Raw genomic sequence first — 25881 nt, forward strand, 5'->3', positions numbered from 1 at the left:
TCCACTCTTTCCCATACATTCGATCATTTTGCTATGAACTCATTTGGCCTTAACTATAGGGTTTGTCTTGGGTGATAATATTTAGGTTCTATTAAACCATTTCTTTTGTTTATTTTTCCATAAGGATTATGTCAATAAGAACAAATGACTATATTTGCCAAGTGTTTATTTTTCCACTAAGTATTTTATTTTTTAATTCTCATTTGATCTGTCTTCTTTTGTTTCTATACAAATAAATCTCCTGTGGTGGAGCTTAATGCTCTAAAACATTGAAAGAGAATCACAAGTAGCATAAGTAATCAGTTCTTCCAACGTTCAACACATTTTTTCTTTTGTTTTACTTTGTGCCTAATAGTGATGTCTTTATTTAACTTCAATTGAGCTGGTGGTTCTTTTTTTGTTTTATTGGAGTCATTTGCAATTTGTGGAGCCAAGGATAAATGTTATGTTAATTGAAAATTGTATCGATGTAGCATGTAACTGCAATTTTTTTGGTTCAATGACAATTAGTGCTACCCCTATATAACTTCAAGTGAGTTGATGCTTCCTTAATTCTTTATTGAAGTCATCTACAATTTCTAAAGCCAAGGATAGATGTAACGTTTATGGAAAATTGTATTGATGCAACATTTAACTAATTAGTGAATGCCATTAGTAGATTAAGTGATTCTAATTTACTTGTCCCAAAAAAAAGAGAAATTCTAATTGAAAATTTATCTACAATTATATTTTTGAATGGATAAAAATGTCTTCTTTCATGTTATTACTTTCAAATAAGTTTAGCATTCTACTTAACTTTCTTATATAGCATCTTATAACATTATCCGCGCATCGCACGGGTACTCCACTAGTTAAATGTAATTGCATGACTATATTAATCAACACAATATAAGCAATTTTACATCCACTAGGAACAAAATTAAAATCAATTATGTGATATATAGTTTATTCCCTTTGTTGTCCTTTTGTTTTGTTGGTTTTGGACTTATTTCTTTAATGTTCTACCTTATTATGGATATTGTCTGTAATGTATTACGCACTTTTTTGATAAATTTGATTGGATTGGAACCTTTGATGATTGTGGTTCCATTAATGAGTAATGAAGTTCATTTTTTAAGGTTGAAGATTTTTTATTGCAATCATGTATTTTTAGAAAGTTGAGCAACTCTTAGTTAAAAAAATATTTTTTTATTAGGTCTTACTGCTTCCCAATGAAGTGGGATCCACTAGATTCTTCATTTTAAGTGTTTATTTATTTATAATTTAATGGTTGTAACAACAATGAAGAGATTTGAATTCTGAATTTCTTAAAAACTCTAGGAAGTGTCAATTCAATTGAACTATAAAGTTCTTGACAGGTCTACTAAATTCCTCCTTAGCAAGGACACTTCGGCACCTTTTAACAAAAACTTTGTTTTTATTAACAAATTATGATTATAAATAAATAAAAAACATGTTAAGATACCAATTATGATTTTTTTTTTTTTTTTTTTTTTTTATGTATGGACAAGATTTATAATGTACAATAAAACTTTATTTATTAAACTACTAAAAGTGCATTGACTAAAAAACTTCCGTCTAAATAAAATTTAACTATTCATATAGGTTTTTTTTATATAGATTTTTTTTAATGAATAACTATCCATATAGTCATAGATAGTGCCATAACAATGTTCCTAGTGTATTGACTAATTTAACAAAGTGCATGAATAAAATTTAACCATTCTTATAGATTTTTTTTTTTAATGAGTAAATATACATATAGATAGTGACATAACAACGTTCATAGTGTATTAACTAATGTAACAATGTGCCCAAGTTTAGTCGGATAGGATATGCCTTAGGTTCAATGCAACGTACCCATTAGATGCAAATATGAGTCAAATTTTAAACGCGTGCTCGTATCGTATTGGGTTCAGACTGGACCTAAGTTTAACCCAATTGGATAAACTTACTTAAAAATATTCACATCAAGTCATACAAAAATTTTTATCTACGAACTCACTTTTTGTATTTTACATATTTACTTTTCAAAACACCCAACATCATTTTTTTTATTTTACACTATATTTCATTAATTTTTAAAAAAATTTTAACTGTTTCTCTTTCTACACATACAACAACCACCACCATTTACACTCTTTTTTCATCTTCAAAATACGAAAAGAATAAACAAACAACTAAATGTAAAATTAATGGTGTAAATATAATTTACACAATTATACCGAGACGAATGTAAGTTATTTATAAGAGAGCCAACGGATGAGGTGCAATGCATACTAAGAACCCACCTCCCAAATGGTACCTGCCATAACTCGAACACGAGACCTCATACATGCACGCGGGATCCTATATCACTGGACCGCCCCTCTTGGGGCATGTAAAGAAAAAACAAACAATTAAGTGTAAAATTGATAGAAGAATGATGATGAATTTACATGGGGGATAACTCTCTACTCACTTCAACTCATTATATGAGCCAATTATGCAAAATTATAATTTTGAGTGTGGCTCCAGAATTACTCTGTGGTCCAAAGGTGCCTAAATTTTTCCTCAATGGAATCTTGAGATATTGATCCTATCACAAAACGAAACGTGTCACCGCTCACCACCTTTCGCCAAACAAAACCTGACATGCAAACAGACAAAACATAAACATAATCCACACTACCTCCAATATAACTCCCCACCCCACTCACTCACACAGACAGTCTCACACCATTAACCAAAAAACCATCTCTCTTTCTCTCTCTAAACATGGCGGAGGAGAAGCAGAAGCACAGCGGTGGAGGCGGAGCAGGAGGAGGAATTGTGGCGGTGGATCCAAAGCCCAACAATGGCCTGACATCAAAAGTCATCGACTTTGTAGAAAAACTGATTGTGAAGCTCTTGTACGACTCTTCTCTGCCTCACCACTATCTCTCCGGTAACTTCGCTCCGGTTCGTGAAGAGACCCCACCCACCACCGATCTTCTCGTCAAAGGCCACCTTCCGGTGCGTACAATTATCCATTTTGTTTTGTTTTTTCTGTACTGTATAATTCTCTTCAAATCCTAACAGTTCGTTTCTTGGGAAATTTATAGTCTGTTTAGTAATATACTTTTTGCTGAAAGTACTGCAGATAAAACTAGCCGAAATGGTACCGTTAGACCCAAAAATAGTAACAAAAAATATAATGATACCTGGAGCAAAAATAAACTATATAGCTGGCTTTTTAAACCAATGCCAAACGTGACACGGTGAAATTGGTGAAATGGGCCTTAGTGGTTTGGATTTTGCCACCTCATCAATAGTTGAAATTCCGATGACATGGTGAAATGGGATGTTTATATTTTTTTTTGGATAGATACGATAGTATTTTATAACATTTTATAACATGTGAAATGGGTGATGTGTACGGACTGTGTACATTAAGGAGTGTGCAGTAATTAGTGACGAGTGATGGAAAATGATAAAGATTACAAATTTTATTGCTTAAGGTTTACAAACTGACGTGTCAATATGGCATCGAGTGTTAGAATTATGTTTTTGTAATTGGTGATACATCAGTTTGTAAAGACTATGTAGTTAGCATCACTCATGCTGAATAAATGGTAGCAAATGTTTGCTAAAATGTTGATGACATGGCAAATGTTAAACCACTCTTTGATTATGAATTGTTAGCTACTAGTAGTTTAGTTATAAATTGTTAGGATCTTAAGGATTTTACAATGAAGTAATTAATAAATGGATGGTTTAGGTTTTGCTGGATTTGGACCCTTTGGAGTAAAGTATTATCATTATCCATTTTGAAAAGAGTGGATTGGATTATGTCATATCGTCTATAATTTAAACACAGATACCAAAATTATGATAGTTCACATTTTTTTTATTAAATGTTGATGACGTGGCAAAATCTAATACACTCATTTTAAAATGAATGGATGTGATTTTAGAAACTCCATGGCAAAGGATTTTAATCAAGATTTTGTCACATCAACAATAATGTTAGTAAATTTTTGTTTAAATGGTGATGAGGTGACAAAATTTAATTTCCTTGTTTAGAAGTGTGGAGGGAAGTTATGACTTTAAAGGATTATGACATGTATGCATGTATTTATGTATGTGAGTTGAGGGTCTGCTTGGTATTTTATAATATGAAAGGTCTACTTAATCAACTAAACAAAGTGCTATATTTGAATTTTCAACATTTCTCTCTAAAATTGTTTGGGAGTTCCATTTGGTGTTTATAGCACATTTTGGGTTATTTTGCTGTATGATGTTGCGATAATCTTGATACGGCATAATTTTCAATGCAAATATTGTGGATGTACTGTGTTTTTTCATACTTGAGTTAGTGATACAAATTTGATATGTGGATCTTTTATTTGAATTAAAAAAAAAAAATGTTTTTGATGATTTGGAGATTAAAAATGCATTAACTTTTTGCACAGCTATGAAGGAACTATTATTTAACTTATCTCTTAATAATCGATTATAGTTAGCTAGTGTTTGAGGCACATGTTGTAGACATTAGCTGATTTTCAAAGCTTGTGGGGAAAATGTTTGATGTGAAAGCCTCATGATTAGGAGCTGTGAATGTTGCGCAACTTGTGCTTGGAGGCTATGCTTTGCAGTGCAAAGCTAAAGAGTGTTCATTATTGTTTTCTGGTGATATTGCTTTAGTATAATTGGGAAAGTAGCGATATTGCTTTTAGTGAATAAGTTGGTTGCAAAAATCTGGTGTCGGAATTTTTAACACTGTATATAAGATATGGGAAAAGTTAAGACTTTATGCATGGAGTGAGGACGAGAAGTTTAGACATATGTACTAAACAATCATATCCATGTGGTTTAGATGTGTTCATGGTAAACTGACAAGCAAGCCAGCAAAAGAGAAATATATTAGATAGATAAGAAGACATTGAACGGTGGAGAAGAATAAATTTGGCCAGTCACTTCCAAATTTTTGGGGCTGAGGCTTTGTTATTGTTGTTTGTTTAGCCTCACGTCCTTGAACTAAGCTATTTTTGGCATTCCTGTTACCATTCTAGGTTTTTCTTTTGTATTACTACAGCCTTGTTACTGGGTAATAGCGGTCCTTGTCGTGTAATACCCGGTCAATTTGAAGAATTCCTCTCACCTTGAGTTTGATATATGCTATCTTGTTAATATAAATGTAGCCAGCGGTTTGACCAATTATTCATTTATTCCTCCAATGCATGAAGCTGCATCTTATTGCCTCTGTTGCCCATGACATGGAATCTAGAATATGTCTTACAGGATTGCTTAAACGGAGAGTTTGTTAGGGTGGGTCCTAACCCAAAGTTTTCTCCTGTTGCTGGATATCACTGGTATGTCTTTTTTTAATTAATTAATTAATTAATATATGTATATAACCCTGTCTGTGGAACTATTTACTGTAATTACTTGACTTAATTCTAAGTGAAGAAGCATATTCATTTAACTACTATATATGAAGGGTATTTTTTTAGTTCTTGTGAATGAAATTCAACTATTGATCAGATGACCATTGTGCTTATTCCCATTGTTTCTCTCTTTGCAGGTTTGATGGAGATGGGTGCGTGATTTTCTGTTCCCTTGTTCAAAAGAGTATTTCTTTTAAGTTTTTATGAAGAAAGAGTTTGGAGATATAACTTCAGCACCACTTTTTCCACTCCAGAATACCTTTTATGTTTCTCTGCTTTGTGTGTTTAATTTATGGTTGCTTTTTAGTGGCTACTCAGTGCCCAATTCTCTACGTTATAAAAGTATTTTTCTCATATACTCTAAAGGCAAAAGCTCCCTGTAACAAAGAAAAAAAAATGCCAATTGGCTGCTCTATATAGTGAAGTGTCAATTTTCTTGAGTCATCATATATGGAGGTTATATGAGCAGTAAACCCTTTTGGTTCATTCTTTAGTTGGCTAAGGTCATTTGGATTTTATATATGGTGCTTAGTTCTGAGAAATTTCACTGAAAATATCAAGATTATTCTGACACAACTGCAGTTTGGCAGTGGAGCCAAATGAATAATTTTTTTATTGACTGAATTTACATAATTGAAGTCCTCTAAAGGTAAAATGAAACATTTGTTCTTTTCCCCCTTCCACAGTTGCTTGAGGTTCCTTCCAGTTGGTACATATACCATTTTGACATTAAATGCTGAAGTTTTACAAGTTTAACTACGATGAATTGCCAAATCGAGCTTGCCAATGAGCTCTAGCTTAAATGGCACCTCCCCCCTGGTAAGAGTAAGGTGGAAGGTTAGGTCGTGGGTTCAAGACCCACTTGTGTGTGTGTGTGACTTATCAATCAAAAAACAAACTAGAATCACCAAATTGAGCTTCTTAAGAATGAAAATTTTCCCTATGGTATTTCTCTATGTGGGTGTGTGCCAGCCAGAATATCTTATTGAATGCAACTGCCATGCTAATTAGTGAGTTACAAGTGTTTATGATTTCTAAGAATACCTGGTCTTAAAGAGTGAAAAATAATCATGATGTGATCAAAACAACTTTGGACATGCTGGTGATATGTTCAATCATCAGGATTGAAAAGAAGATATTTAGCTTGTTCTCCTTCTTAATGATCCCTTGGCAAGCTTAGGTGTCACTCTATTAGTGAAGGGGGAAAGGAAACTTGACTGTACTTTACCCATGTCCATTTCTATTTTCATGATTTTTTTTTTGATAAGCATTTTTTTATTTTCACAATGCTTGTTACACTATTTTAGTCTTGTAATTCTGTTTGGTTTTGGTGAGGCATGTGTCTGTTTGTTCAGTGGAACATGACCAATTTCTATATATCCAAGAGCAGTAATCTAGCAAGGAATAGCCATCCTTGCTAGATTGCTGCTCTTGGATATATTGACTTGGATATATTGAAATTGGTCCTGTTCCACTGTGTTTTGCATTATTTTCACTTTTTCTTTAATTTTAGAGGTTCATGAATGTTAGTTTATCCAGTACTAGTCTGTTAAAGCAAGAAGGGATTAGGTGATATCTTTAACTTTTCAGCATGATTCATGGTTTGCGCATCAAAAATGGGAAAGCAACCTATGTCTCTCGCTATGTAAGGACATCTCGGATCAAACAAGAAGAGTATTTTGGAGGTGCTAAATTTATGAAGGTATACCAGTAAGCTGTGGGTTTCTTTTTTCTTATTTTTATTTCTGGTATGTTCATTGGCATGGTTCACGTCATTAGTATATGCCCCCTTTTTTAGTCACATGTTTTGCCTGTGCATAATTAAAAATCTTGAATAGATAATCATCAGTTGCATATGTTTTATTTGTTGGTCCTGTTGTAGACATGCTTTTTTTCCTTTTTAAATGTCATTACAGATTGGAGATCTTAAAGGGCTGTTTGGATTACTCATGGTGAACATGCAAATTCTGAGAACAAAGTTGAAAGTATTAGATGACACATATGGATATGGAACAGGTTAGTTAGTCTAGTATACAACTTTTGCTCAAATGAAAGTACATCTGGTGAAATTGTGCACATAATTTTTAGTAGAGTTCAAAAACATTATCCCATGTATAATTTTGCTTAATTTTCTGGTTGCTCAGGTTCTTCTTTGTTGGTTAATAGTGTGTGTATAGTTCTTCTATCCATCAAGTCCCCATATATTAGGATGCAGGTACAGGGCTAGGTTTCAAAGAATGAAGTGTCCAGATACATACTTCTTTCAGACCTAGCCTAGCAAATATGTGTACCTAAGATTATGTCGCCCAACTTTTTTTTCTTTTTCTTTATTATATTATATTATATTTTATTTTCTGAACATTGTGTTGCACACTTGCACATCTTTACTTCCTTTATTTCATCTATCAACCTCCTCCCCCCACCCCCGGCAATACCCAAAAAAAAAAAAAATGGCGGGTAAGATTTGAACTTAAAACCTACCAATTTGTCCCTAGCCTTTTACCAGCTGAGCCAGAGGTGTGTATGGCTTAATGAATATGCTCTCTTCCTTTAGTAGACACATATGTAGTTGTTGAATGTCTCTGATACATGCACTGTGCCAAAGCCTGTCTTTAAATGTGTGTATTGGGTATCTCTACATATTTTTTTTCGTGTTTAGATAATCCTGGTGTGAAGTGCTAGACACTAAGTATTTGCCTCCTGTGTACAGCTAATACAGCTATGGTGTATCATCATGGGAAACTTCTAGCACTTTCTGAGGCAGATAAACCTTGTAAGCTTGTCTTCTTCTTGTGTTTTTCATTCTGAAAAATTAAAATGAAAAGGGTTGGTCTTCCTCTGGATTGCCATTCATATTAAGTAACCACTCTATTCTTTCATGGTGGGCAAAAAGAAATACTGAGAAATGCCAATTTCTTTGTCATATATGGACTCCATCAAGTAACTTGGTGATATGTCCTTGCTTCTGATGTGGGATTTAACTTGTCTTCATTGCTTTATTCAGATGCTGTTAAAGTTTTGGAGGATGGAGATCTCCAAACACTTGGTATGCTGGACTATGACAAGAGATTATCACATTCTTTTACTGCTCATCCTAAGGTTGACCCATTCACTGGTAAGACATCCTCGTAAAAGCAATTTAGTGAACATGGTAATGGAAGAAGTCCTTTTAACTTACAGAACCTTCCATGCAGGCGAAATGTTTACATTTGGCTATTCACATACACCACCATATATCACCTACAGAGTAATTTCCAAAGATGGTTTCATGCATGACCCAGTACCAATAACAATATCAGACCCCATCATGATGCATGACTTTGCCATTACTGAGAACTATGCGATTTTCATGGATCTTCCATTGTATTTCAGACCAAAGGTATGTTACTTTTAAGTTGTTCCTGTTACAAATTTTAGCCTGGTACAAAATACCATGATATGAAATAAATAAAGTTGGCATGCATAGTGATGAAAAGCCTCTCTGAACAACCCTAGGCTAAAGGAGGAGCCCTGCCTGAAGAGACTGCCGGGGGGGAGGGGGGGTGAAAGTTAAATTTATCATTTAGTTCACCTTTTCACCCACTAATGTGTAACCAGCTATATTTGACATTTTGATTATAAGAGAGAGCTGTACCCACACTTTAATGTGGCCTGCAACATAACAATTTGAACATAAGTAAGCTTGAAACCATTTGCTTTGACAATGTTCATGGAGTGTTTTTTAAAATACAGGTATGGTTCAGCTGGCTGCATCATCCATTAGGGTCATCCATCTTAGTCTTAGTCTTTTTACCTCTCAATAAGCTTGAAATCATTTGCTTATACAATGCTCATGGAGTGTATTTTGACACAGAAGTATGGTACAGCTGTCAGCATCATCCCATTAGGGTATCTTGATTATTGTAAAGAATAAAAAAAGAAGCTTGCTTGTCTTTCCCACTCTTTGGTACTTTTGAAGTAATTCTATTGTCTTTGAAGTTTCTCAAAATTCAGGCACAAACTTGGTACTGCTGAACTACATAATGTAAAATCTAAAATTGAAGTGCCTTAACTAAAATGGGCTTGAAAAGGTCTTGCATCAGGATTTTGACATTGATTTATCTTAATATCTGTAGATGTCATGAGCATCAGTATGTGAAATTTATATATCCTTCTTGAGTAAACAATTTTAATGGAAATAGATGTTCAGCTCATTCTATGTCTCAGGAGTGGTACTTGGAATTTGAACTTTTATAGTTTCTTTCAAACATTCCATAATTCTGGAACAATTCCTCGGCATGCACAGCTGATCCCAAGATGAAATCTTATAATCTTTGCTGGTTCTCTCTTTAGGGGGTGGGTTGGGTGCAAGGTGAAAGTTGCTAAAGTGATCTATACAGTAAATTTTCTGATAGCATTGTTGAGCATCATATCAATCACATTACATGGAAGTTGTAATAATTGTTTACATTTGATTTCAGGAAATGGTGAAGGGGAACAAGCTGATATTCACATTTGATGCAACAAAAAATGCTCGCTTTGGTGTACTTCCTCGGTATGCAAAGGATGAGCTGCAAATCAGATGGTTTGAGCTTCCAAATTGCTTCATATTCCATAATGGTGTGGTTCATGATTAAGCTAAAATTAATATTTTTTCTATTTTCACGTTTCCATACTAACCTTTTTGATGACTTCCTTCATTAGCTAATGCTTGGGAGGAGGAGGACGAAGTTGTTCTGATCACTTGTCGACTTCAGAATCCAGATCTGGACATGGTCAATGGGGTTGTCAAAGAAAAGCTTGAAAACTTCACAAATGAGCTGTAGGACACCTTCACCCATTTTATGATAAGGCAAAGCTCTATGTACACATAGGTTGTTCTGATAGTTACTATTCTTTTCAGGTATGAGATGAGATTCAACATGAAAACTGGTCTAGCTTCACAGAAGAAATTATCTGCATCTGCTGTAGATTTTCCTAGGGTGAATGAGAGCTACACTGGCAGGTATTCATCAACTGTTTGTAATGGGAGATTTTGGGTTGTTTATTGTTATCAGATCCATTCGAGATTGCAAAATTGTTCATTTTGGCAGTGGAAGAGAGGAGCTAGATAATGAATGGTTATATTTATATGATCTTTTTTCTTTTTTGAATGTGTTCTTAAACCCGCTTTTATTTTGTAGACTATTTTTATCATTTTGCTAGTTTCCATGCTTAGTTTATTTTGTTCTCTTGGGTGTTATATCCTTCTTATGTTTTCCATCTAATTTTTTTGGTGCATTATCAGGCGACAACGATATGTATACGGAACCATACTTGACAGCATTGCAAAAGTGACTGGGATTATCAAATTTGATCTGCATGCTGAACCAGACACTGGAAAAACAAAGCTTGAAGTTGGAGGAAATGTTCTAGGCATCTATGACTTGGGACCTGGCAGATTTGGTTCTGAGGCTGTTTTTGTCCCTCGTGTGCCTGGCATTACTTCTGAAGAAGATGATGGCTACTTAATATTTTTTGCCCATGATGAGAATACTGGGTAATACTTTCCTTCCTCACACTATTTTCAAATTTATATTCTCTCTTTTAATCTACTGCTTAATTGTTTTGATTTTCAATTTTTTTGCTTTATTAGGTTCTGTAAGAGGGCTATTGAATGCTCCAATTTTTAGCAAAATCTGGTTCTTTAGACTAATCAGAGGAGGAAATATTAATATGTTGCTATTTTCTCTTTTGCTAAAGCTTGTTCCTGGTCATCATCCAACTTTTATGCATGACAAAACCCTTTTCTCAGCATCATCCCTTGTGTAAACTTACCAATGTATTCTACGCAGTCATAGATTTTTTTCAGAAGTTTTGGCCATAGTTATTTAACTAATTTTCTTGACTCAGATTTTAAGTTTGGATATTAATCATGATGATCTCAATTTTCATTCATAATTATGCAGAAAATCATCAGTGAATGTAATTGATGCAAAAACAATGTCACCAGATCCTGTTGCAGTTGTTGAGATGCCCCGCAGAGTTCCATTTGGGTTTCATGCCTTCTTTGTAACAGAGGTCAGTGTTACATCGATTGCGGTTGGATTCATTTTCTTTCTTACATTCTGTCCTGCTAAATGTGAAATAACTTCATAATGGAACTTCAAGAGATTTGAAAAACCAAAGTTTTGGACAAACAGGATTGACATGGAATAAACTGAATGAAGCCAAAGACAAGTAAGATTATAACAGAGGAAGCAATGGAAATTGATAGTTATGTGATGCTCAATAATGATCACTGTCACTGTGGAAAGATTGAAAGAGACATGGATTAGCTATTTTGGATAGCAGAAATAGAGAGGTTCATCTGGGAGGTTATGTGCTCAACTGCATGCTATTCAAATTTAGGGACGGAAGCTTATTTTAGTTGACAGTATCAAATGCTAGGCAATTATATCCATGAAATGAGTTTGTGAATGTGTAGATGGATGATTGATAACACTGCAATGGTTTGAATGACATCTGATGCATTTGTGAGTAGCTGAAGATAGCAGAAAACTGTAAAATGTAAGATGAGAATCATTTGATATGGGTTGTACATAGACAGTGATTGTGCTGGATAGGGATATAATTTCATTTACATTGGAAGGTGCTACAAGAAAAAAATACAAGATTGACTCAAATGAAACAGCCCTGGTACCTCATGATTTGACCTGCGTTAAATGGGCTCCGGAATTCTCTGCATGTATGGAGCCAACTGTCAAATCCACCTTTTTAGAGATTTTCCACCATTTTGGACTGTCTGGAGCTGTTTGCTTATCCATGACATGCCACTGCATATACATGGGTGAGGTGTGTTCAACTGCAGGGTTTGGGTACCATAGGATCACAGGATTTTAAGTGAAGCTATGGTTGTGATTATATTAGATTGTTGAAAATTGATATGTTGTCAACCCCAAATAGTTGGGAGATAGGGCTTTGTTGACTTCTATTTGGTTTTTTTAATTGCATGAATTCAAAGGGGTTGAAATGACTGGACTTGTGTTCATCCCATGTTGTGCCGCAGTTGAATCGACAGTTTTGACTAATATCTTGCATAAATCTAGAGAGCATCGCCGTGCGTTTTATTGATTCCTTATTTTTGTGTACTTTTTATTATTATTTTGCTGTTGCTTTTTACCGTGATGGTTCTAACATACATGCATTGTTTTTGCACAGGAGCAACTTCAAGAGCAGGGGAAACTGTGATTGCTTGATTGTTGGAAATCTCAAAATAAATTTGAGATGGTGAAACTGCAAGTGGAGACATATACATGTAAATTATGTACACTAGACCTCTTTGGCAGTACTTTCCCAATATTGTATATGGAGATCTTCCAAATATAAGCAGTAAATATACTTGTAATAATTCCTTTTCCGACTGGGAAGTACTACTTTACAAGGAGGGAAAATAAACCAGAAAAGAAGTATTCATCTCAACAAAATTGACTTGGATACAAAGAAAATACACCCCACATGTTTTTTCTTTTTAATGAAATACACCCCCATGTAAAACAGTTAATTAGGATAATTGCTAGGCTGAATCCATACGCAGGCAACCACCATTCACCATTCACGTTCAGTGAAGTAATTATATGGTTTGCATATATTTTTTCATTCATTCAAAGTGTCTCTTAAAAGATGACTTAAAAGAGTAAAAATATTAGCCAAATAAAGTCTGATTAAAATGGCACATTTTGACTCACCTTCTGTGCAATGAGATCCTAGTACAAGATCAATTGGCACAAGCTCTGGCAATTTGGAAACTTAAGATTTTTTGCCAAGGGATTCTACATTTGTGCTATGGGATTAGTAAGTCTGCCCTACAGTTTAATTAGCATGGCAAAATTAACAATTAGAGGTGAAAAAACGAACAACACTGAGAAACTAGATAAACTGGGAAGAGAGAGAGAGATCAAAGTGAAGACATTTTTTTTTATTAATGCAATGAAATGTGTAAAACTACAATCGGTACCCAAAAATTAAAAAGAAGGAAAACATGTGTGAAACACAAAATATGCAAAAAAATATATAAAATAAAATAAAATCTTAGCTAAAGGTATTTTATTTAGTAAACCACCACTAATCTGGTGATATACCAAGGACAACAACACTTCGCAGCCACTAGCCATGGAGGCAAAAATCCTTGCGCACAAACACCATCCAATATAGTCTTAGAGGACCTCCCACCATTCTAATCACATGGTCAATGAATGAAACATTGAATACCATCTTCTTTTCTTTCTTTATTTCTCTCTCTTTTTCTTTTGCTTTTGAACATGCAAGAAATTGGTTTTATAAGTTGGGTTTATATAGGGTTTAGCTAAGGTGGGAATATTTATGACTCAAAAGTTTCAAATATCACAAATGCATATTATCACAAATAATATGTTATGGTGTTTCCATACTAAGCAAACGTATGGAATACACAAACTTCAGTATTCGCATTGTCTTTCCATATATTACAAGCACAGCACTGTCTAGATAGAATGTTAATAATGGTAGGGTAAAAACATGATTTACACTCTAAAAGTAATATTCACGTTTGCCTCCTTTGTCCAAGAAATTTGTTCTCAAATCTGAAGTCTGTCCAGGTTCCTTTGTATTCGTACTTGTCATTGAATTTTCATGTTAAACTCTTGCCATTTCTAGCAAACCATGTGAGCAAGTAACAAAACCATTAAACCTCATGAACATAATACTAATAAGAATCTACTAGATTTTAGGATAGAGATAATTATAAAATAAAAATTGGGATAGAGATTTAAAGTTTTGTTGTAGAATACGAACATAACAATTAAGTTCATAGTTTTTACAAGATTAAAATACACATTTAGTCTTTAGAGTTTGGTTAGGGATTATTTTTATTTTGCCTCTTTACTTTTCAAAATTTTCATTTTGACCATTAATGTATGATTCTCTTGTTTTTTTTATTAGCCTTTAATTGTTTTTATATAAGAAAAAAAAAAAAAAATCTTTCAGCAAACCTAATATAGTTCCTTTCTAAAGAAATAAAATATTTGTTTATTGCATCTTCCTCCTAGCTACCAGATTAATACTAGGGGATGAAAATACTTGTTTTGTACGTAGTCATATCAGATTCAGTATTATGAATAGCTAACTTTAGTGTAACTACCTATTAAAAAGGGTAACCAATGGATAAGATGAATGAAATTTCCTTGTAAAATGTCTCAAAATAGAGTTCACATGATATTAATAATTTTCTATTTATTTTTAAAATTATTTATAAAATATAAAAATAGCTCATATATATAGTTATATACATAATATTAATCATGTTGAATTTCTTCATTTACTTTTCACTTTATTAAAAAAATGTACAAATGAAAGTCAACAACAAAAAATTAGAGACACGATTTTTTTCACAACATTTTTTTATAATATTTATTATTAAATTGATCATTTTCACATAATTTCACCATTAATATTATAATGTAAATGATGAAACATTTTTTAAAACTTTTTTTTTTTATCATAATTGCTATGTGACATGTTATATATGATTGAAGTAACATCATTTTTAATGGTTCTACCATTGACATTACTTTTATTAAGTACTATTCACACAAGATAATGTCAACAGTTTGACAAAAAATTTTGTATAACATTATACAAAAATTTGCTAAAAAAACTACAAAATTCACTACACAATCTTTATAAATCTATGTGACAATGAATATGATGCTAGATTTCAAAAACAGCTATATATATATATATATATATATATATATATATATATATATATATATATATATATCTAAAAACTAAAGTTTAGTATTTATTGTTGCTACTCTCCTATTGAGCTACATCAGCGTAAAATTTGGTCCACTTCAATCAATCAGGTCAGTTCGGTCCAATTCAGTATACTTTGGTCCATTTTGGTCCACTTCTGTCCAGTTTGGTGTATTTTGGTCCACTTTATCTAGTTCAGTCTACTTTAGTTCAATTTAGTCTAATTCAGTCTAGCTCTATCCACTTTGGTCTATTCGGTCTACTTCGCTCCAATTCTATATGCTTTAGTTCACTTCTATTCATTTTAGTCTAGTTCAGTCCAGTTAGGTCCATTCGGCCTACTTCTGTCTAATACTCTCTATCATGGTCTAGTTCGGTCCATTAATTCCTCTTCAATCCATTTGGTCCACCTGAAAAACACCATTACGGACACCTATATTCATACCCAATTTCACATGCTAAAGTGGTAAAAAAGTAGTATGCAAAAAATTATCGACCACTACAATATATTGTGAAATTGAGTATATAGCTAAATTTATTGTTTGAAAAAAGATATATTTTTTTTGAGAAGAAAAAAAAAGTGGATATTAGTAAGTAAAAAATGATGTGAATATTGGGATTGGGCCAAGATGAAAACTTGTCAACCCCGTGAGAAATGTAGTGTATATTGTGTACTATTATTCCATACTCCAGTAGCATTGTTCTCTCCTCTAATAACAACATATAGAGCTAGGAGCCCACAAGTTTGTGAAACTCCGGTTCATAACTGTGATTTTAAACTTTCCCATTGGATGTAGTGGAGTGACTAATTCGCTTGTCACAGCATTGCTCTAATTCTCTTACAGAGAAATGGCAGAGTAGAAGTAAATGTACAGTGGTGGAGAAGTAAGTGTAGTGGCAGTTGTAGGAATTTTTTTTGTGTTTACTAAGAAATTTAAATTATACAAAATCTAATAAAGCGATATCTTGAATATTTGCTACAATTGTGAGTCAAGTCACCAAGGAGAACAAAATTGTTGTGACTTCAAAACCAAAAAAAATATAACTGTCATCACCATCAAGGAGAACTAACAACCACAATATTTTTCTTAGAAATTATTTTTGTTGAATAGGTTGAATGGACTACAAATTTGAATGTTTAGTAATTTTTATCCTTTTTGTTTTATAGTAGGTTTTTTGTTGAATAATTAAATCACTTCTTGTTGTTTGGTCTTATCTTGTTTTTGTTTGTTGTTATTTAGGCTAATATTTATTGTTATTATTTAAGTTTTTTTTTTTAAATTTTATAAAAGGGATTAAGGATTATGTTAGGGGGCATAATTAATTCTGGAGTAATGTTACATCCATAATATTTTTACAATAAATTTTATGCAAAACTTGTTATTGGTGAGTAAAAAAATAATATCAGTATTGAGCCCAAATTAGAATCAGCTTACCACATTGGATTTGTTGTAAAATTATTTTGAAACTGTTGTGAATATAGCATTATTCTTATTTTTGTTGAACCCAACTTTTTGTGATTCTCAAGTCAGGGTGTTTAACATTTTTATTAGGGTGGTTACAATGGATTAGTTTAATATATAATTTTTTTTTTTGGCAAATTTATATATGCCATTTTTTGCAAGTAAGGGTAGTCCTGTGACCACCCTAACTTGCATGTAGAGCCACCAGTGGATTGAATGACAACAACATCTGATACATTTGTGAGTAGCTGAAGATAGCAGCAAATAGGCAATATAAGATGAGCATCATCTAAGATGGCTTGGACTTTTGCAGTGAAGTTGATTGTGCTGGCTAGGTGTATACTTTTATTTACACTGGAAGGTGGTACAAGGAAAAATACAAGATTGACTCTTAAGCAAAATGGTGATATGATTTGACCTGCGTTATTTTGGCTCCTGAATTCTCTGCATTTTTTAGAGATTTTCCATCACTTTGGACCGTTGCTAAACCAAGTTTGATAGTATATACTTTGTGTTCATCCCATATTATGCTGCAGTTTTTTTTTTTTTTTTTGCTTGAATATTATGCTGCGGTTGAATCAAGAATTTTGACTAATATGTTGCATATATCTAGAGAGCATCGCCATGTAGTTTATTGCTACTTTTTTTTTTTTTTGTACCTAGCTATTATTATTTGGCCATTACTTTTTATTATCTGTTTCTAATATATACATCGTTTTTGCACAGACGCAACTTCAAGAGCAGGGAAAACTGTGATTGTCTGATTGTTGGAAATCTCAAAATGAATTTGAAATAGAGAAAATGCAAGAGGAGACATATCCATGTAAATATTATACATAGAGGACCTCTTTGTCTGTAGAACTCACCCAATATTGTATATGTACATCTTCCAAATTTAGGCAGAAAAATAAAATTGCAATAATTCCTTCGGTGCCGGGAAGAAATATTACTCAACAGGAAAAAAAAAAAAAAAAAAACCCCTAGAAAGAAATTTTGAGAGTTTTTTTTTTTTTTTTGATAGGAGAAATTTGAGAGTTGGACTATGAGTCTATGATAATATGATACGAGGGTTCATTAACAAATTTTGCTTTAGAGAGAAGTCAAAGAACTCTCGCACATTTAAAAAGTTTGGAAATTCAAAATGATTGTTTGCCAAGGGTTTCGACATTTTTCCTATGGGATTAGGGAGTCCTATATATAATTTAATTAACATAACAAAAATAACAAGCATATGTAGTCTGTTTGTGGTGAAAAAAAAAACTGTTTTGGCGAATTAAAAACACAAAGAAATTGCTAAGAGAGAGAGAGAGGGGGAGATCAAAATGAGGAAATTACCTTATTAATGAAATGAAATGCATGAATTACAAATTACAATCAGTAGCAAAAACTAAAAAGAAAGAAAAAGAAAGAACTTAGCCAAATTTACTTTTATTGAATTAGCCACCCTTAGTCTGGTGATATACCAAGGACAACAACGCTTCGAAGCCACTAGCCATGGAGGCAAAAATCCTTGCGCACAAATACCATCCAATATAGTCTTAGAGGACGACCCACCATTCTCATCACATAGTCAATGAACGAAACATTGTACACCATCTTCTTTGTCTTCTGCTTTTGAACATGCAAGAAATTAGTTACATATGTTGTGTTTATATAGGCCTCAGCAAAGGTGAGAATATTTATGACTCAAGTTTTCAAATATCACAATTCATATTATCACAACCAATATATAATATTATAAACTATATGACGTACGTCATATAGTTTTCACATAACTAAAGCATAATAATCTAGAATTTTTTATTAAAAATTTGATAATGAAGGCTAAGCATGTGTTTGATATTATAGCTTATTTAGTTTCTTACTTCTTTTTTTTTTTTGGGAGAACGTACTAAAATATATTTGTACTTAAAAAAATAAAAATTTTAATTACTGTACATAAAAACTATAGAAGTTAAAAACTAACGAAATATACTAGAGACAAGCAAACACTAAATAGCGGATTTAGGGATGTAAAACAGTAAAATAGAATTATTGCTAGGCTGAATTCATCATACGCCGGCAACCACCATTCACGTTCAGTGAAGTAATTATATATATGTGTGTGTATAAAAGATGAGTCAAAATGCGTCTCTTAAAAGATGACTCGGAAGAGAGAAAAATATTAGCCAAATATAGTCTGATCAAAATGGCGTATTTTGACTCATCTTCTGTGCAATGAGATCATGGTCTCAGCCTTTTAAGCTTTGGCAATTTGGAAAATAAGATTGTTTGTCAAGCGATTCTACATTTGTGCTATGGGATTAGTGAGTCTATCCTACAGTTTAATTGATGTGGCAAAATTAACAATAGTCTGTTAGAGGTGAAAAAACGAAGAACACCAAGAAACCAGATAAACTGGGAAGAGAGAGAGAGAGAGAGATCAAAGTGAAGAAATTGTTTTATTACTGTAATGAAATGGGTAAGCTACTATTGGTACGAAAAATTAAAAAGAAGGAAAACATGTGTAAAACACAAAATGAGCAAAAAAATTTAAAAAATAAATAAGACCCTAGCTAAAAGAAGTTTTATTTAGTAAACCGCCATTAGTCTGGTGATATACCAAGGACAACCGCAAGTTGCAGCCACTAGCCATGCAGGCAAAAATCCTTGCACACAAACAGCATTGGAATAAAATAGACCGAATAGAACCAAAGTGGATAAAATAAACTGAATAGGATCAAAGTAGATAAAATGGACCAAATAAGACTGAAGTAGACAAAATAAGACCAATGTTCACCAAATAGGAGCAAAGTGGACAGAGTGGACCGAATAGTACTAAAGTGGACAGAATAGAACCAATATGGACTGAATAGAGCCAATGTGACTGAATGGTCTGAATTAGACTGAATTGCACTGAATAAGAGCAAATGGTCCGAATTGGACTGTATAGAACTTTAGTGGACACAATGGACTAAACATAACCAAATTGGACCAAACGGGACTAAATATAAAATTCGATCATTAATGCTTATTTTCAATAAAACGGCATTATAGAATGTCTTATCATTAATGCTTATCTCTTATCATTTTGATCTTTATATTTGTAATGTTATTGTTACTCTTATGTATAAACCTCTTCTACATATATATAAATATATATATATATATATATATATATATATATATATATATATATATTTTTGGTTTTATACTTACATTGATCATAATTCAAGGTTGATGCATTTTCCAATCACAAAATACCTAGGTGTGTGATGAATGAATATAGAATGTCTTATCACTCATGTGATTTATATTGCAGGCATTATATGAGGGGGACAATGAATCATCCATTTGGAATTTGAAGAATAAAACATTTAGAAGAGCTGTTTTGTCCTCATTGATTGTTTAATTAACATCTTTTTTGGCATGCATGAAATTTGTTGTAAATCTTGGCTTTAAGGCAGTTTCAACTTCGAACAAAAAACTGACCCAGCATGATATTATGGCTCTGTAATAGCCACGTTTTAGGTGTGTAAGTCTAACTTGAATATCCTCCTCATATAGTACGTGACTATAGTATGCATTAAATTAGCTATGTTGACCTATGCTTTTTATTTGTCAGGACATGGATTAGAGGTGATGGCAATTAATTTTCTCATTCATTTTAAACTTCATTTTGATTTTTATTTCAATATGAAATTCGGTCATAACTTCAAATTTGGTCATTAATGCTTACTTTCAATAAAACGGTATTATAGGAAGATCATAATTGCACTGAATGAGGGTCATCCCCTCTCGCCAATTGATATGAACTTCACCAACAATTGTGATGAAACCCGATAACAATGATGGTTTGGAACCCTAAGATCGTTAGACAAGATTTGTTGAGCCCTGACCCGTCATCTAATCAGATGAAACACCAAGACTACGTTGGATTGAAAACGCCACACCAAGAATTCCTAAGAAACTCTCAAGAATCTAAGTGATAAGTTTGGTTGCTTGAACGCCACAAGATTAACTTGATAAGTTCAAGAGTTCTTTTAAGAACCAAGAGGAACATAAGACCTCACAAGGAGAATAGTTTTTCTAAAAACCCAAAATTGCCTTTTAAAATTCGTACTACCCATCTATATACCTGGAACAACCCTCCAAGAATAGGCAAGTCATAATTACAGCTTTGAAAACAGCACAAAAATTAAGCAAAACAAGTTCCCACTTTTTTTTTGGATTCTTGGACTTTGAAAGGCAGTCAAACAAGCTAAATGACTAGATTAATTTGCCTCTTCAAGTGCTTTGATGACATGGACTAAGCCTTGATTATTATCTGAGCCCACCTTGGTCTTTTCAGAATCAGCCCAATTCTCTTGGACTAGCCCATTTAGTGCTTCCTTGAAACGTTTAGTTCTAAGTCTTGTAATTGGGCCATTAGGAAGTGACAAAGGGTCATGTGCAAATTCAACTCCACTTCCATGTGTATGATCAGCATGACCAGCTCCTTGATTTGCATCACCAACCATCTTGCAGTCGCACATTGTAGTGTTTACAATTATATCTGTAATGTTATTGTTATGTTTATGTTCGAATATATATTTAACTCTAAATTAATTTTTCTCAAATCTACTCCTTATAATTTTTTATCTATCATATAAGAAATTGGGTAGTTTGAGAATCAAAATTTAGTACAAAAATAGAGTTTACCTTGAACGAATATTGCTACTAATATGTTTATTTATATGTGTAGTATAGGACAAAGTTTAGCTACAAAATTAGTTGTAACCTCAGGCTAGAACCTTACTCAATATTTTTCTATTGGAGATGAATTTTGACAAATCCATAATTGGATTAAATTATCTTCTTATATCCTCTATACTTGAAATTTTTCTAGAAAATTGAAGATCAATAGTTATGTCATCGATAAATTATTTAAATCGTAAGATTTTGTAATTTAAAATTATGCATAAAATATATGCTTGAAGATCATATACTAAATAATTTTCAATTGACACAAAATTTAACATGTGTATTGAGAGTATAAAGAATATGCAATTTAGCGGTTAGATTTTCAAAATATATAATAACGTTTATTTTATTGAATAAAGTTATAGCCTGAGATTACAACAAATTTTGTTACTAAACTCTGTCATGTAGTATGTAGTAAGTGAAATATTTTATTCCAAAGTTTAAGGATTGAGTTTTATGACATCTCTTCCTCCGCATTATGAGTTACTTAGATTAATTTGATACTGCACTCGTTTTCCTTATTTCCTCTAATCTAATAATTTTAAACTTTCCCATTGGACGTAGTGGAGTGACTAATTAGCTAGTCACAACATTGCTCTAATTCTCTCATAGAGAAATGGCGGAGGAAAAGTAAAGGTACAGCGGCAGAGGAGTAGGAGGGGGGGTATAGTGGAGGTGGAGTCGAAACCGATAGAAGGGCTGACTTCAAAGGTGGTGATAGACTTTGTGGAGAAGTTGATGGTGAAGTTGGTGTACCAATAATATACTTTCTTTACCTCATCATTATGTTAGGGATATGAGTCCTTTTCAGTTTGATAGTACCAAATGCTAGGCTATTATATATGTCCATGAAATAAGTTTGTGAATGTGATGATTGATAACAATACAATGAATTGAATGACATCTGATACATTTGTGAGTAGCTAAAGATAGCATCAAATAGACAATATAAGATGAGCATCATCTAAGATGGCTTGGACATTTGCAGTGAAGTTGATTGTGCTGGCTAGGGCTATACTTTCATTTACACTGGAAGGTGGTACAAGGAAAAATACAAGATTGACTCTAAAGCAAAATGGTCATATGATTTGACCTGCGTTATATGGGCTCCTGAATTCTCTGCACATTTTAGATATTTTCCATCACTTTGGACCGTTGCTAAACCAAGTTTGATAGTACTTTGTGTTCATCCCATTTTATGCTGCAGTTTTTTGCTAGTCAGGCTGACTTCGAAGGTGGTGATAAACTTTGTGGAGAAGTTGATGGTATAGTTGGTGTACCAATACTACACTTTCTATACCTCATCATGATGTTAGGGAAATAAGTCCATTTCAGTTTGATAGTACCAAATGCTAGGCTATTATATATGTCCATGAAATAAGTTTGTGAATGTGTAGATGGATGATATAACACTACAATGGATTGAATGACATCTGATTCGTTTGTGAGTAGCTAAAGATAGAAGCAAATAGAAAATATAAGATAAGCATCGTCTAAGATGGCTTGGACATTTGTAATGAAGTTGGTTGTGCTGGCTAGGTGTAAACTTCATTTACACTGGAAGGTGGTATAAGGAAAAATACATGATTGACTCTTTGTGGGTTATTTTTTTTGGACAGTACCCTGGCCCAAGTAGAAACAAAGATCCTAGGCCTTATACTTGTTGTTTGGTGAACTAGGCTTGGTTCACCGCAACTATATTGGGCCGAATTACGAACTAAGTTGTGTACAAAACATGGATCTTACAACACATACATATTCATACATGCAAATATATACATATTATAAAGTAAATGGCTGTGGAACAGTAAAAAAATAAAGAAAAACCACGTAATAACGTCAAGGATTCTCAAAAAATAAAATGATATTTCATTATTTTGAGTTTTAGTATATTGGACCCTTCTTTTCACTGGGATGTGTCACAAGGTTCAAATAAGTTCAAAAGTTACAGACCTGAATAACTCTCTATAAACTTTCAAAAACTTGTGAGGTTTGAATTCTCTTAAATCCAAGTGTATCCTCTAAAGCCTATCTCCGGATCCTTCACAGTGCTTTTCCCTTTTTCTATTTTTCTGAGATTTAAAGGAGTTTTTCAAAGGGTCTTTATGCTCTAATTCCTTATTGCTGAATGGTTTTTTGTTGTTGGCTCCATCCCCTTCTATAGTGCATTCCTAGGGTTTTTAGTGTACTACTGATTCCTTCCATTTGTTACCCTAGGTACCAGAACCAATGTTGTGTTAGCAACATTGGTGGCTAGTCTCTTCCTTATTCTCTCATTATTTTCCTTTTTTGAGGTTTCCCCCCAAAAGTCCCCTGCTGACCTTCCTCTTTTGGGAGGTCCTAAGAGCTGACTTTCAATCTTCCACTTCCAAGGGTTCTAGATGCTACTTTTTAGACCCACCTTTGGGCTGCTTCACCTTTTGTCATTTTCTCTAAATGGAAAAATTCCTCTTTGTCAGGTTGAAAGATCCCCAGCCACCTTCCTTTATGGTCCATCTTCTTGTACTCTCCGAGGTACTAAACTTCTTTTCATGAAGTGCTGATTCTTAAGCCATCAGCTTTTTTTCTAAACTATGGGCTGCTGATGGTACGTATACTCCCTTGTTCTTTGTGTTTATGAATATGCTCCCTTGAGCTGTCCCAATCCTAGCTAATCTCCTTCTGTATATCCCGAGGACCCCAAGCTTTTGGGAATCCCTAAGTATCCTGGTTCAGCCCTCTTTCTGAGTCTCCCCAACAAATTTCTCTCACAAGGGCTGGGCTGAGCTTCCTTTTTCCGTTTCCTTTATTTCTTAAGGCCCAAAGCTTACCCATTCATGGGTTTGGACCCCTTCCTACTTATTTTAAATAGTCCTTAATTGGAGGTTTGTGCCTTGCCCCTTCTTTGAAAACCCAAATGGTTCTTAAATTTCAATTTTGTATTGTTTTGGACCTTGATACAATGCTTGTGATATTTTGGACCTCATGACTGTTAAGCAAAATGGTCAATATGATTTTACCCGCATTATTGGGCTCCTGAATTCTCTGTACTTTTTAGGTATTTTCCATCACTTTGGACTGTTGCTAAACCAAGTTTGATAGTATATACATTGTGTTCATCCCATATTATGCTCCAAGTTTTTTTTTTTTTTTTTGCTTGAATATTATGCTGCGGTTGAATCAAGAATTTTGACTAAAATGTTGCATATATCTAGAGAGCATCGTTATGCAGTTTATTGCTACTTTTTGTTTGCATAGGCTACATTTTTTTTTTGGTACTTGTTATTATTTGGCCATTGCTTTTTATTTTTGGTTCTAATATATATACTTTGTTTTTGCACAAGAGCAGGGAAAACTGTCTGATTGTTGGAAATCTAGAAAAGAATTTGAAATAGAGAAACTGCGAGTGGAGACATATTCATGTAAAAATAAAACACAGAGGACCTCTTTGGTTGTAGAACTGACCCAACATCTTCCAAATTTATGCAAAAAAAATAAAATTGCAATAATTCCTTTGGTGACTGGGAAGTATTAATCAACAAAGAGTTCTTAATTACTAGCATGTGAGAGTTGACTATGGCAATATGATATGAGGGTTCATTAACAAATTTTTCTTTAGAGAGAGAAGTTAAAGAACTCTCACATAATTAAAAATTTCGGAAATTCAAAATGATTGTTTCTCAATGTTTTTTACATTTTTCCCTATGGCACTAGGGAGTCCTACAATTTAATTAACATAGCAAAATTAACAAGCAGTGTATTTGAGGTGAAAAAACAAAAACAAAACGGTTTGACGAATTAAAACACAAAGGCATTGCCCAGAGAGAGAGAGAGAGAGAGAGAGAGAGAGAGAGAGAGAGAGAGAGAGAGAGAGAGAGAGAGAGAGAGAGAGAGAGAGAGATTATCTTATTAGTGCAAAGAAATGCATGAACTACAATCAATACCAACACTACAACAAAGTGTAGTTATTTCAACCCTTTTTTATCGAGGGTTTACTAAAATCTGTCGATACAACCCATAAATAAAAATGCAGAGGACTTTATTACTAAACTTTATTTCAAATGTTATTTGGTCCCTCAAAATAAGTTAAAGCACCCATGAAATAAATGTGAAAAAAAAAAACCACCAGTTTTTTCAGCCAACATCCCTTGGTAAAATATTACAAATTTTTCAACCCCTGAAAAAAGCCCACAACAAAATTTTCATCCCTTGCAAAAAGCCCACAACGAAATTTAAGACTATAGCCCAACGTAACTAACAAACACACAGCTCTTATCACTCTCTGTTCACAAACATGCATAGAAATCTCACAGAGCATGGAAATCTCATAGCTCGTCGATCATGGAGATCTCATAGACCTCGACGATCATCGATTTGGTACGTAATCGCATAGCTCCGATTAGGTACGAGTTCATCTCGGTTTTGTGACTCTTCATCTCTCTGCCGATTTAGACGATCACCGTTTCTTAGCTCCGATTAGGTACGAATCACAAACCCTAATTTCGTCTTTGATTTTTTTGTTTTTTTGGTTTACCCACACTTTTTCATCGATTTCC

At 33.4% G+C, this 25881-nt stretch overlaps 1 protein-coding gene across 1 annotated transcript; it reads left to right on the top strand.

The window, feature by feature from the left end:
* The first annotated feature begins 2693 nt into the window (after positions 1-2693).
* On the top strand, positions 2694-12853 carry LOC142617096 (carotenoid 9,10(9',10')-cleavage dioxygenase 1-like). Its single transcript, XM_075789789.1, has 14 exons — positions 2694-2994; positions 5263-5333; positions 5546-5560; positions 6999-7110; positions 7325-7424; positions 8119-8181; positions 8413-8523; positions 8603-8787; positions 9869-10007; positions 10092-10209; positions 10291-10392; positions 10675-10926; positions 11336-11447; positions 12588-12853. The coding sequence occupies exons 1-14, from the start codon at positions 2758-2760 to the stop codon at positions 12615-12617; spliced, it is 1647 nt and encodes a 548-aa protein (XP_075645904.1). The 5' UTR covers positions 2694-2757; the 3' UTR covers positions 12618-12853.
* Positions 12854-25881: the final 13028 nt, after the last annotated feature.

This window comes from Castanea sativa, chromosome 11, assembly GCF_040712315.1.
Source record: "Castanea sativa cultivar Marrone di Chiusa Pesio chromosome 11, ASM4071231v1".
NCBI classification, from domain to species: Eukaryota; Viridiplantae; Streptophyta; class Magnoliopsida; order Fagales; family Fagaceae; genus Castanea; species Castanea sativa.